Genomic DNA, 12,801 nt, shown 5'->3' with positions numbered 1-12,801 from the left:
TCCCAGCAGTGACCTACATTATGCAGACTGCTGTGCGTGGAAGATGTAACACTTGTAGAAGTCGCGATAAGTCCATAACTTTCGCAAAATAAACTTCAAGTGACAGGAATACGTGATGTGGAAGCTAAGTCGAACAAAGTCGTGCGTAGTCAAAATATACTTTTCATTCACAACGACAAGAAATTAAAATGGGAAGCGGTATCTTATCATTGTTTCCCAGGAACAACAGGTAGGAAGCTTAAGCCACGAAAGAATGACCAGATAAGTCGGCCTAATAACAGCAATGTGTACCTGACATAAAAAGGCCTATGCTTTATATGGGCAGAAGCGCCCATACATATCGTGGACTTCAAATGACAACAAATTTGATTTAAGTAACGTTCAACAATTGCAGTGAACTCCCAGATACAGGTATTGTTTTGGTTTGTATACTTGTTATATTTTAGAATTTCATAAGTCAAGATTTTTTCATCGCATTCGCTTGTGTTTATATGGCTTTTAGAAAGATGGAGCATGCAGATCTTGTTGCTGAAATGGCTCATGTGGAGCACTTGAGCACTCAGGAACGCCTCCATCTGGCTCGTCGGCGGAGGCTACAACAGCTGAAACTATGGAGCCAGCGCGAGAAAGAATGGATGAGGCACAGGGGAAACTCCAGAGAAATCAGCAAGTCATCAAAGCGGCATATATATTTTAGTGACAGTGTAATGCTGCTAGAAGCAGCAGCCAGAAATGATATAGATGAAGGTATACCATATCAAACATTGTAGATGAAGACAAGTCTGTTTCAATTCTACTTTTTAATCCAAAATTACTTCGTTCGAACGAAGAAGGCAAATCAAATGATCCAGCATCTGTTATAGTAAACCCAAATTGTACTGTCGTTGTAGAATTATATTGTAAATAGCCTTAGCTGTGAATATCTGAAAACTCGGGGGTCAGTAATCTGTCAGAAAACTAGATAATTCATGTAAAGCAGGATACTATACTACAATGTATGAAGGACAGCTTGGGACTTCTTTTTGACTTGATGGTATGATACTCCTTAGCACAAAAATTCGTACCAGTTTGAATTTGAGGTAATGTGATCATTTGTTTTGCAGTGAGAAGACTTTTAATGAAAGGTGTTAGTCCTGACTCAACAAATGAAGATGGCCTTACTGCTTTGCATCAGGTAATTAACCATGTCCTCCTTCGCCCAGTATTTTCCATGTATTTTGTACATTATTGGTCTACATTATCATGTGAGTGAGTGAACAAAGTGCTTCATATCAAGCCCTGGTGGACAAATTAGATGAAGATTAAATCCAATCTCTGATCATGACTGGTACTTTAGCGTAGTATACTATAGTAATTTAATAGCCTTTGGGCCATTCTCACAGAGAGACAGAATTTATCATCTTAATAATAATATATATTGATTTTTCATGAGGGTAGAACAAGTGTGGTCTGTGATGGTCTTATTGGAGGATCCATCTTCGCATTTACCTCAAATGAATTAGAAAAACATGTCATGTCAGGATGGCCAGACAGAACCTATTAAATGACTTGGAAGTAGCTTTTTCTTCCAGCACACGTTCCGATAAAGGTGTTTTCTGGGCTCATTCTGCATTTTTTAAAATCATTTCAGAAAAGTTCTGTGAAGCCAGCAAGCTCCCAATATTGATACAACTTGTGTTTGTACTGCAGTACTAAGGAGACATCTGTTGTTACTGCTGTCACTTAGTAACTAAACCCATGCAACATGTATGTTTAACACACTTTCCTCCAGTGGTCTTAAAATTTATTTTCTTATTCCCTCATGACAAAACTCTGTAACAGCTAGTTTAAGGCATTGCGCATTGCAGTAGATTGTGTGGGCATTCACATATTGTGCTCCATAATCCCATCACGACACACCATATATTAACAGGCCACTTTAGAAAACACATGTAAAATACATCAAATTATGACTCGTGTTAACCTATCATACTAATAATTGTAGGAATTACTTTGTTAAGAGAAAAGGAGCTACTTTGAAAAAGAAAAAAAGGAGAAAAATATGTCACTGCTTTGTATTTGACACTTCTCAGCTGCTGTTTTCATCTATTTCATACTACACACTTGTGTAACTTTACTACTTTCAGAGACTGCTGTCTACTGTCTGTGGCCTGTAAAATTAAAAACACGGTTTAATATGAACACTAGTGTTAACTGAAATTTACATTCTTCACCCGCTATACTCCCCCCCAAATACAAATATTTAGATAAATTCTTTGGGGCTTAGCTGATGAGGCTTCTTCACAAGAATATATGGGTCATTTGAAACTACTTGTACTCTATGAATGTAGTGATCACTTAGACTCAGTTGTGGGTGAAGCATGTGGTAGACTTCGGTTTATTGGTAGAATACTAGGGAAGTGGAGTAAGTCTACAGAGGAGATGGCGGAAATACGGAAGCGTCCGATCCCGCCCGACTGCTTTGACCCATGACATCACAAATATGGTGGAAACAACCATAAACCACGATTCCATTATGGCGCATATAAAGTCGTTACGTACACATTATGAGGACGAAAATACATCGAAAAACGAACACACACACGTTCCACATAAAGCCTAATGACACTAACGGGACGAGTGCGGGAAATAGGGGGTTTTTGGGTGGGGACAAGCTAAATATAAACAAATTTAAACACCCACCCCCATACAAAACCACGCAAAACGACGAAAAAAACCGACACCACAAAACTCCCCAAATACCACTAAACACAACATCATCTGAAATCGGACACTTCCCTTGACCTATATAGCTCAACAGCAGCTCCCGATCTCATAAATTGGGATCGAACACTTCCCTTGACCTATTATCCTTATGACATCTCCACATACAGCCGTCCCTGGTCCGAGACGCCGGAACTTTAAGTAAGCCTCATTTCTTCACAACATACTGAACATTTCACAACTTCATCCAAAAATCTGAATAGCTGAAGAAATTTTATTAGAGACAACACACTGTCCCCCATCATAGCCGACAACCGAAAACTGTTGACCCTGTCAGTCATATGCATACCTACCAAAGACATAAAAAAAGCAATTTACCAAAATTCACACACGAGACCACACTCGCAATCTAAACCAAAATCATCACCTAACACACCACCAGAGAGCACCACCGATCGCATCAAAACGACAACTACAAACACGCCACTCTTACAAACTAAATTCCGCGCCGTCGTGGCGTCACACACCACAACAGCCTTACATCACGGGTTAAAGCCGACGGGTGGGATCAGACGCTTCGGTCGACCCGAGATTGCTTACAGATCACTTGTGTGACTGGTTCTAGAATATTGCTCAAGTGTGTGGTATCTGCACCAAACTGGAATAACAGGGGATATTAAACATATACAGAGAAGGGCATCATGAATGGTCACAGGTTTGTTTGATCCATGGGAGAGTGTCACAGAGATACTGAAGGAACTGAACTGGAAGACTCTTGAAGAGAGATGTTTACCATCCTGAGAAAGTGTGTCAACAGAGTCTCAAGAACTGGCTTTAAATGATAACTCTAGGAATACACTAAAATGCCCTACATATCACTCACTCGGGGATCATGAGGATATTGTTGTTGTTGTGGTGTTCAGTCATGAGACTGGTTTGATGCAGCTCTCCATGCTATTCTATCCTGTGCAAGCTTCTTCATCTTCCAGTACCTACTGCAACCTACATCCTTCTGAATCTGCTTAGTGTATTCATCTCTTGGTCTCCCCCTACGATTTTTACCCTCCACGCTGCCCTCCAATACTAAATTGGTGATCCCTTGATGCCTCAGAACATGTCCTACCAACCGATCCCTTCTTCTGGTCAAGTTGTGCCACAAACTCCTCTTCTCCCCAATCCTATTCAGTACCTCCTCATTAGTTATGTGATCTACCCATCTAATCTTCAGCATTCTTCTGTAGCACCACATTTCGAAAGCTTCTATTCTCTTCTTGTCCAAACTATTTACCGTCCGCATGTTTCACTTCCATACATGGATGGCTACACTCCATACAAATACTTTCAGAAATGACTTCCTCACACTTAAATATATACTCGATGTTAACAAATTTCTCTTCTTCAGAAACGCATTCCTTGCCATTGCCAGTCTACATTTTATATCCTCTCTACTTCGACCATCATCAGTTATTTTGCTCCCCAAATAGCAAAACTCCTTTACTACTTTAAGTGTCTCATTTCCTAATATAATTCCATCAGCATCACCTGACTTAATTCGACTACATTCCAATATCCTCGTTTTGCCTTTGTTGATGTTCATCTTATATCCTCCCTTCAAGACACCATCCATTCCGTTCAACTGCTCTTCCAAGTCCTTTGCTGTCTCTGACAGAATTACAATGTCATCGGCGAACCTCAAAGTTTTTATTTCTTCTCCATGGATTTTAATACCTACTCCGAATTTTTCTTTTGTTTCCTTTACTGCTTGCTCAATATACAGATTGAATAACATCGTGGAGAGGCTACAACCTTGTCTTACTCCCTTCCCAACCACTGCTTCCCTTTCATGTCCCTCGACTCTTATAACTGCCATCTGGTTTCTGTACAAATTGTAAATAGCTATTCGCTCCCTGTATTTTACCCCTGCCACCTTTAGAATTTGAAAGAGAGTATTCCAGTCAACATTGTCAAAAGCTTTCTCTAAGTCTACAAATGCTAGAAACGTAGGTTTGCCTTTCCTTAATCTTTCCTCTAAGATAAGTCGTAAGGTCAGTATTGCCTCACGTGTTCCAGTATTTCTACGGAATCCAAACTGATCTTCCCCGAGGTCGGCTTCTATCAGTTTTTCCATTCGTCTGTAAAGAATTCGTGTTAGTATTTTGCAGCTGTGGCTTATTAAACTGATTGTTCGGTAATTCTCACATCTGTCAACACCTGCTTTCTTTGGGATTGGAATTATTATATTCTTCTTGAAGTCTGAGGGTATTTCACCTGTTTCATACATCTTGCTCACCAGATGGTAGAGTTTTGTCAGGACTGGCTCTCCCAAGGCCATCAGTAGTTCCAATGGAATGTTGTCTACTCCGGGGGCCTTGTTTCGACTCAGGTCTTTCAGTGCTCTGTCAAACTCTTCACGCAGTATCGTATCTCCCATTTCATCTTCATCTACATCCTCTTCCATTTCCATAATATTGTCCTCAAGTACATCGCCCTTGTATAGACGCTCTATATACTCCTTCCACCTTTCTGCTTTCCCTTCTTTGCTTAGAACTGGGTTTCCATCTGAACTCTTGATGTTCATACAAGTGGTTCTCTTATCTCCAAAGGTCTCTTTAATTTTCCTGTAGGCAGTATCTATCTTACCCCTAGTGAGATAAGCCTCTACATCCTTACATTTGTCCTCCAGCCATGCCTTCTTAGCCATTTTGCACTTCCTGTCGATCTCATTTTTGAGACGTTTGTATTCCTTTTTGCCTGCTTCACTTACTGCATTTTTATATTTTCTCCTTTCATCAATTAAATTCAATATTTCTTCTGTTACCCAAGGATTACTACTAGCCCTCGTCTTTTTACCTACTTGATCCTCTGCTGCCTTCACTACTTCATCCCTCAAAGCTACCCATTCTTCTTCTACTGTATTTCTTTCCCCCATTCCTGTCAATTGTTCCCTTATGCTCTCCCTGAAACTCGGTACAACCTCTGGTTCTTTCAGTTTATCCAGGTCCCATCTCCTTAAATTCCCACCTTTTTGCAGTTTCTTCAGTTTTAATCTACAGGTCATAACCAATAGATTGTGGTCAGAGTCCGCATCTGGCCCTGGAAATGTCTTTCAATTTAAAACCTGGTTCCTAAATCTCTGTCTTACCATTATATAATCTATCTGATACCTTTTAGTATCTCCAGGGTCTTCCATGTATACAACCTTCTATCATGATTCTTAAACCAAGTGTTAGCTATGATTAAGTTGTGCTCTGTGCAAAATTCTACCAGGCGGCTTCCTCTTTCATTTCTTAGCCCCAATCCATATTCACCTACTACATTTTCTTCTCTCCCTTTTCCTACACTCGAATTCCAGTCACCCATGACTATTAAATTTTCGTCTCCCTTCACTATCTGAATAATTTCTTTTATTTCATCATACATTTCTTCAATTTCTTCGTCATCTGCAGAGCTAGTTGGCATATAAACTTTTACTACTGTAGTAGGTGTGGGCTTCGTATCTATCTTGGCCACAATAATGCGTTTACTAAGCTATTTGTAGTAGCTTACCCGCATTCCTATTTTCCTATTCATTATTAAACCTACTCCTGCATTACCCCTATTTGACTTTGTGTTTATAACCCTGTAGTCACCTGACCAGAAGTCTTGTTCCTCCTGCCACCGAACTTCACTAATTCCCACTATATCTAACTTCAACCTATCCATTTCCCTTTTCAAATTTTCTAACCTACCTGCCCGATTAAGGGACCTGACATTCCACGCTCCGATCCGTAGAACGCCAGTTTTCTTTCTCCTGATAATGACATCCTCTTGAGTAGTCCCTGCCCGGAGATCCGAATGGGGGACTATTTTACCTCCGGAATATTTTACCCAAGAGGACGCCATCATCATTTAATCACTCAGTAAAGCTGCATGTCCTCGGGAAAAATTACGGCCGTAGTTTCCCCTCGCTTTCAGCCGTTCGCAGTACCAGCACAGCAAGGTCGTTTTGGTTATTGTTACAAGGCCAGATCAGTCAATCATCCAGACTGTTGCCCTTGCAGCTACTGAAAAGGCTGCTGCCCCTCTTCAGGAACCACACGTTTGTCTGGCCTCTCAACAGATACCCCTCCGTTGTGGTTGTACCTACGGTACGGCTATCTGTATCGCTGAGGCACGCAAGCCTCCCCACCAACGGCAAGGTCCATGGTTCATGGGGATAAGAGTAGATTAATTACTGCATGCTTAGAGGCATTCAGTCAGTCATTCTTTCCACACTCCAAACATGAATGGAACAGGAAGAAACCCTAATAGCTGGTACAATGGGACATAACCTCTGCCATGCACCTCACGATGTAAATGGGTAATGAAACTGAACATGTAAAGTTATAAGCACTCAAACGGAGAGAGAATAGAAAACATAATATTTCTTTTGTGTGTATATTGTTTTTTGAAACGTAGGTTGTGGTGATAAGTTCATCTGTACTGAAGTGTATGTTAGGGTAGGTTGGAAGGTAACAGTTTGCTTGTGAGTTAGCAAAGCCAACATCTGTTGCATATCCTGAGATCTAGGTTATATTGAAAGATGACACTTTGGTTGAGAGTAGATGAAATTAATCCATCATTTGAACCTGACAGATGAATACTCAATTTTTCCATATTATCTAGTTTTTTCCCCTTTCTATTTTTAACTATTTTTTAAAACAAGTATAATGGAAAAAATCATTTATTTTCTTTTTGAACAATTTCTCAATGTACAATAACAAAAGTATAATCCAGACAAGTTCATAATTAGTAACACGTTTGCGAGTGATATAAACATGCGCAGAGCGTGCATATTAACTGCACCAGAATTCATCAGAAACTTCTGAACAACAGGCAGAATTTTTGGCACATGACTTAAACATCACATAAATGCCCTTGTTGTATTGTGAAACATTGATAATCTGCATTGCAAGCCAATGAAAGGACACAGATTACTTTTTACTGTGTCATTATTACCAGCAAAAAGTATTTGTTTTTTATGCCATCCACATTGATCCCATAGAAGCAAAGTACAATTGGGCAGTGTTGTGTCCTCCAGGCTTGTAGCACAAAGCTGCTGGCAGTGTCAATTTGTTCTTTAATTTGATTGTAAAAGTCACAATTTCTGGCTTCTTTGCTTCTCCAATTCTAGTGACACTCTGATCATTGAAATGCATACTTTGTTTGTCTTATTTTTAAGAATGTAGGCCAACAATGTATCTTCCTTTGTGAAGCTGAAAATGCTTTTTCTTCTTGCTAGCCCACCTATTTCCACTCTGTGGGTATCTGCAAATTTGTTTTTCTTGGCCCACATTATAGAACCAGTTATCCAATGTAATATGATGCCCTGTGTTGAATATTGGTGCAGAGAACCACCTTACCTTGTCAATGTTCTTTTAGTAACAACAAAAGGTCTTTCTGGTTGCTTACCAATACAGGTACGGCCAAACTTTCAGGAAACATTCTTCACACACAAAGAAAGAAAATATGTTATGTGGACATGTGTCCAGAAACGCTTACTTTACATGTTAGAGCTCATTTTATTACTTCTCTTCAAATCACATTAATCATGGAATGGAAACACACAGCAACAGAACGTACCAGCGTGACTTCAAACACTTAGTTACAGGAAATGTTCAAAATGTCCTCCGTTAGCGAGGATACATGCATCCACCGTCGATCGCATGGAATCCCTGATGCGCTGATGCAGCCCTGGAGAATGGTGTATTGTATCACAGCCGTCCACAATACGAGCATGAAGAGTCTCCACATTTGGTACCGGGGTTCCGTAGACAAGAGCTTTCAAATGCCCCCATAAATGAAAGTCAAGAGGGTTGAGGTCAGGAGAGCGTGGAGGCCATGGAATTGGTCCGCCTCTACCAATCCAACGGTCACCGAATCTGTTGTTGAGAAGCGTACGAACACTTCGACTGAAATGTGCAAGAACTCCATCGTGCATGAACCACATGTTGAGCCGTACTTGCAAAGGCACATGTTCTAGCAGCACAGGTAGAGTATCCCGTATGAAATCATGATAATGTGCTCCATTGAGTGTAGGTGGAAGAATATGGGGCCCAATCAAGACATCACCAACAATGCCTGCCCAAACGTTCACAGAAAATCTGTGTTGATGACGTGATTGCACCATTGCGTGCAGATTCTCGTCAGCCCACACATGTTGATTGTGAAAATTTACAATTTGATCTCTTTGCAACAAAGCCTCATCTGTAAGGAGAACATTTGCACTGAAATGAGGATTGACACATTGTTGGATGAACCATTTGCAGAAGTGTACCTTTGGAGGCAAATCAGTTGCTGATAGTGCTTGCACACGCTGTACATGGTACGGAAACAACTGATTCTCCCGTAGCACTCTCCATACAGTGAAGTGGTCAACATTACCTTGTGCAGTAGCAACTTCTCTGACGCTGACATTAGGGTTATCGTCAACTGCACGAAGAATTGCCTCGTCCATTGCAGGTGTCATCGTCGTTCTAGGTCTTCCCCATTCGCGAGTCATAGGCTGGAATGTTCCGTGCCCCCTAAGACGCCGATCAATTGCTTCGAACGTCTTCCTGTCGGGACACCTTCATTCTGGAAATCTGTCTCGATACAAACGTACCGCGCCACGGCTATTGCCCCTTTCCTAATCCATACATCAAATGGGCATCTGCCAACTCTGCATTTGTAAACATTGCACTGACTGCAAAACCACGTTCGTGATGAACACTAACCTGTTGATGCTACGTACTGATGTGCTTGATGCTACTACTGTAGAGCAATGAGTCGCATGTCAACACAAGCACCGAAGTCACCATTACCTTCTTTCAATTGGGCCAACTGGCGGTGAATCGAGGAAGTACAGTACATACTGACGAAACTAAAATGAGCTCTAACATGGAAATTAAGCGTTTCCGGACACATGTCCACATAACATCTTTTCTTTATTTGTGTGTGAGGAATGTTTACTGAAAGTTTAGCCATACCTTTTTGTAACACCCTGTATAAACTTCTAAGTTATGGGTATAAGAAAGTTTGTCAAACACCAAGGCAAATATTTTAACACCACATTTCACAGTTTTGGAAGGGGTATATTGGTGAAAGGAACATTTTCCACAAAACTCAGGCTTTTTGTCAGTTGTTTGAGAATAGCAGCTCTGGTGGTCCTGGACAGCTGCCAAATTATCAGATTTCTTCTTTTGAGATCGGCTCTCTTTGTCATTAAATCTGATGTACCTCTCATAATCCTCAGGTGCTTCAGGCACATTGTGGTGTCTAATATATCATGTGAATTCATCAAAGATCTTCAAAAGGCCAGACACAAGAGAGCGATAAATGCTTAGTTCTCAATGTGGTCAGTAGGAAGAACATTTTGGCACCTAGAAAATTGCTCTTTTAGAAAATCGACAAATTGAGCAGTGATTGTTACTAGTCTGTTGAGCACTGACTCATTCACAAGACAATGCCAAGTAGCAAGGACTGTTTCTACATCTTTAGCTAACCTTTCACACCAGGATGATGTTTTTGGTAAGCTTTTTTCTTTCTTGTTGCATGCAGCAGTATCCTTTTCCATTGTAAGGTATCTGTGACTCTCCTTTTCCACATTTTTACAAGCTTTGTAAGTTGTTTTGTTCAATTTATCATTTTCTTTCATTTCTTCATCGTTTTCTGTATCACTTTTCTCAATGCCACTAGCTTATTTCCTTGTATCTGGGAGCAGGTCTTCTTTTGAGATCGGCTCTCTTTGTCATTAAATTTGATGTACCTCTCATAATCCTCAGGTTCTTCAGGCACATTGTTAGGCTGAGTATTTCCCAACCATGAATAGCATGAAAAAGAGCTTCAGGCACTATTGCTACATCTTGAGTATTTGCTCTCTCTAATATTTCCTTTAACATTATCATCCCGAAATAGAATTTTTAAAAAACGACACTTGTATGCACCTTGTAGGTAAAAACTATGCTTTGAGAGAAGTAGTGATGAATTTTACGAATGAAATCACTTGGGTAAAAGTGAAAATATGACAAATAGTAATACAATAAGTAGACATAGTAAAGAGCCCTGAATTTTGCGAAATGAGTATGGGAAGCTACCAGAAAACCATCCAGGCTTATTCCTTACTGGTCTGTGAGTTACGCGATGGGCTGAATTTGAGCCAGTCCCTAAGGGAATATTAAGCTGCATATGAAACTTCCTGCCAGATTAAAACTGTGTGCCAGACTGAGACACAAACTTGAGACCTTTGCCTTTCAGAGGCAAGTGCTTTACAGACTGAGCTACCCAAGCACAAGTTACAACCCATCTTCACAGCTGTATTTCCGCCCGTACTTCATCTTCTATCTTCCAAACGTCATAGAAGTTCTCCCGAAAAATTTTCAAGACTAGCACCCCTGGAAGAAAAGATATTGCGGACACATGACTTGGCCATACCATGGGGAATGTTTCCAAAATGAATTTTTCAGACTGGAGTGGAGACGAGGTACTGATGGAAGTAAAGCTGTTAGGATGGGTCATGAGTTGTGCTTGGGTAGCTCAGTTGGGCAAAGGTTTCAAGTTCAAGTCTCAGTCTAGCACACAGTTTTAATATGCCAGGAAGTTTCATGGCAGTGCATGCTCCACTGCAGAGTGAATAATTCAGTCTGGATTAAGCTGTGTACTTTTACTTTCAGTTCTCTGTTGTTAGATCTGTCATTTTACTGATTAGGTTGCCTGTACTAAGTACATTTTTCATGTCACTACTTCACAGTGAGTTGCTTAACAAAAACATTTGAAATAAGAAAAAATTATGTTAGTTACTCTTTTACTTATTGAAATAAAATGTTATACTGGAATAAGTTCATTTGTATTTTAGTGCTGCATAGATGACAATGAGGAAATGATGAAACTGCTTATAGAGTATGGAGCAAATGTAAATGCAGAAGATAGTGAAAAATGGACTCCTCTTCATGCCGCAGCTACTTGTGGCCACTTACATCTTGTTAGATATCTCATTAGTAGGTAAGTTTATGTCTTTAATTTTGGATATTGATTATGATCAGAATATTTTAAACTGTACAAGACACTTTGTACTTGAGTGATATCTTGTCACCTTGGTCAATTGTACAAATGTAATCTTTTGTTTCATCAAAATTTGAGATATAGATCATGAGAAATGTGCATTGTTCCCTGTATACACAAAATTCTGGGATGCCTAGGCTTGGTTGCAGAGAGTATATTTTATAATATAGTTTAGGAATTTTTCCACTGCCACCTCTTACCATCACCTCATAAGCAAAACAAATCCAAATACAATTTTCATTCAGTGTTCCGTTAAAGTTAAAATGTTTGAAGTGATAAATGTCAGCATACTATCTAGACATAAGTAGGAGTCAGAAATGCATGCACTGTTATTACAGAAATTTTCTGGAACTAGTCATAATTATTTTAAGCTGTGGTCTCATAGAAAAAGTACACTGCATTTTGAGTTTAAAAAATTGTAATTCATTAATACGTAAATTACAGTTTTATCGACATAGTTTTAGGCCTAAAATGAGTCAGGTAAGGCCATTGGACATGATTGAGTAAAACTGGAAATTAGGGCAGTCATATTTCTTTGTTTTGTTAATAAAGCTCATTACTATCAAAGTGATTACAAATCTGAAGCAATAAACACTAGACCTGTTAAAAAAAAAAAACGGTTAGTTCACTGTAGATTTTCACTTATTGAGTCTCACATTTGCTAATGATCACTAATTATTGGCACTTACCGTTAATAGTACATATTTCACAGTGCTGGTCTGCAGCATAGGTAGTGGCAATCTGTCTTGTAGAAAGAAATGGAAAATAACACTGAAAAAATAATGAAATCAAACAACGGAAAATCCAGGATGGAATGTAACAATAATATGAAAAGGCAGTTGTCACTTACCATACAACAGAGATGCTGAGTCACAGATAGGCACAAGAAGAAGATTGGCATGAATAAAGCTTTTAGCCCATAAGGCCTTTGTCAAAATTAGATCTATCTCTCTCTCTCTCTCTCTCTCTCTCTCTCTCTCATACACACACACACACACACACACACACACGACTGCAGTCTCCGGCAACTGTAGCCACACT

At 39.8% G+C, this 12,801-nt stretch overlaps 1 protein-coding gene across 1 annotated transcript in view; it reads left to right on the top strand.

The window, feature by feature from the left end:
- The first annotated feature begins 18 nt into the window (after positions 1-18).
- The window catches only part of LOC124788215 (protein phosphatase 1 regulatory subunit 16A), an 80,720-nt gene continuing 67,937 nt past the window's right edge, over positions 19-12,801 (top strand). The window contains exons 1-4 of the mRNA XM_047255394.1: positions 19-411; positions 503-747; positions 1,104-1,174; positions 11,555-11,700. Of these exons, the coding sequence (XP_047111350.1) occupies positions 507-747; positions 1,104-1,174; positions 11,555-11,700 (458 nt within the window). The 5' untranslated portion in view covers positions 19-411; positions 503-506. The remainder of the gene's footprint in view (positions 412-502; positions 748-1,103; positions 1,175-11,554; positions 11,701-12,801) is intronic.

Source organism: Schistocerca piceifrons, chromosome 3, assembly GCF_021461385.2.
Source record: "Schistocerca piceifrons isolate TAMUIC-IGC-003096 chromosome 3, iqSchPice1.1, whole genome shotgun sequence".
Taxonomy (NCBI): Eukaryota; Metazoa; Arthropoda; class Insecta; order Orthoptera; family Acrididae; genus Schistocerca; species Schistocerca piceifrons.
The sequence above is the reverse complement of the archived record's forward strand: the minus strand, read 5'-3'. Positions and strand labels throughout refer to the sequence as shown.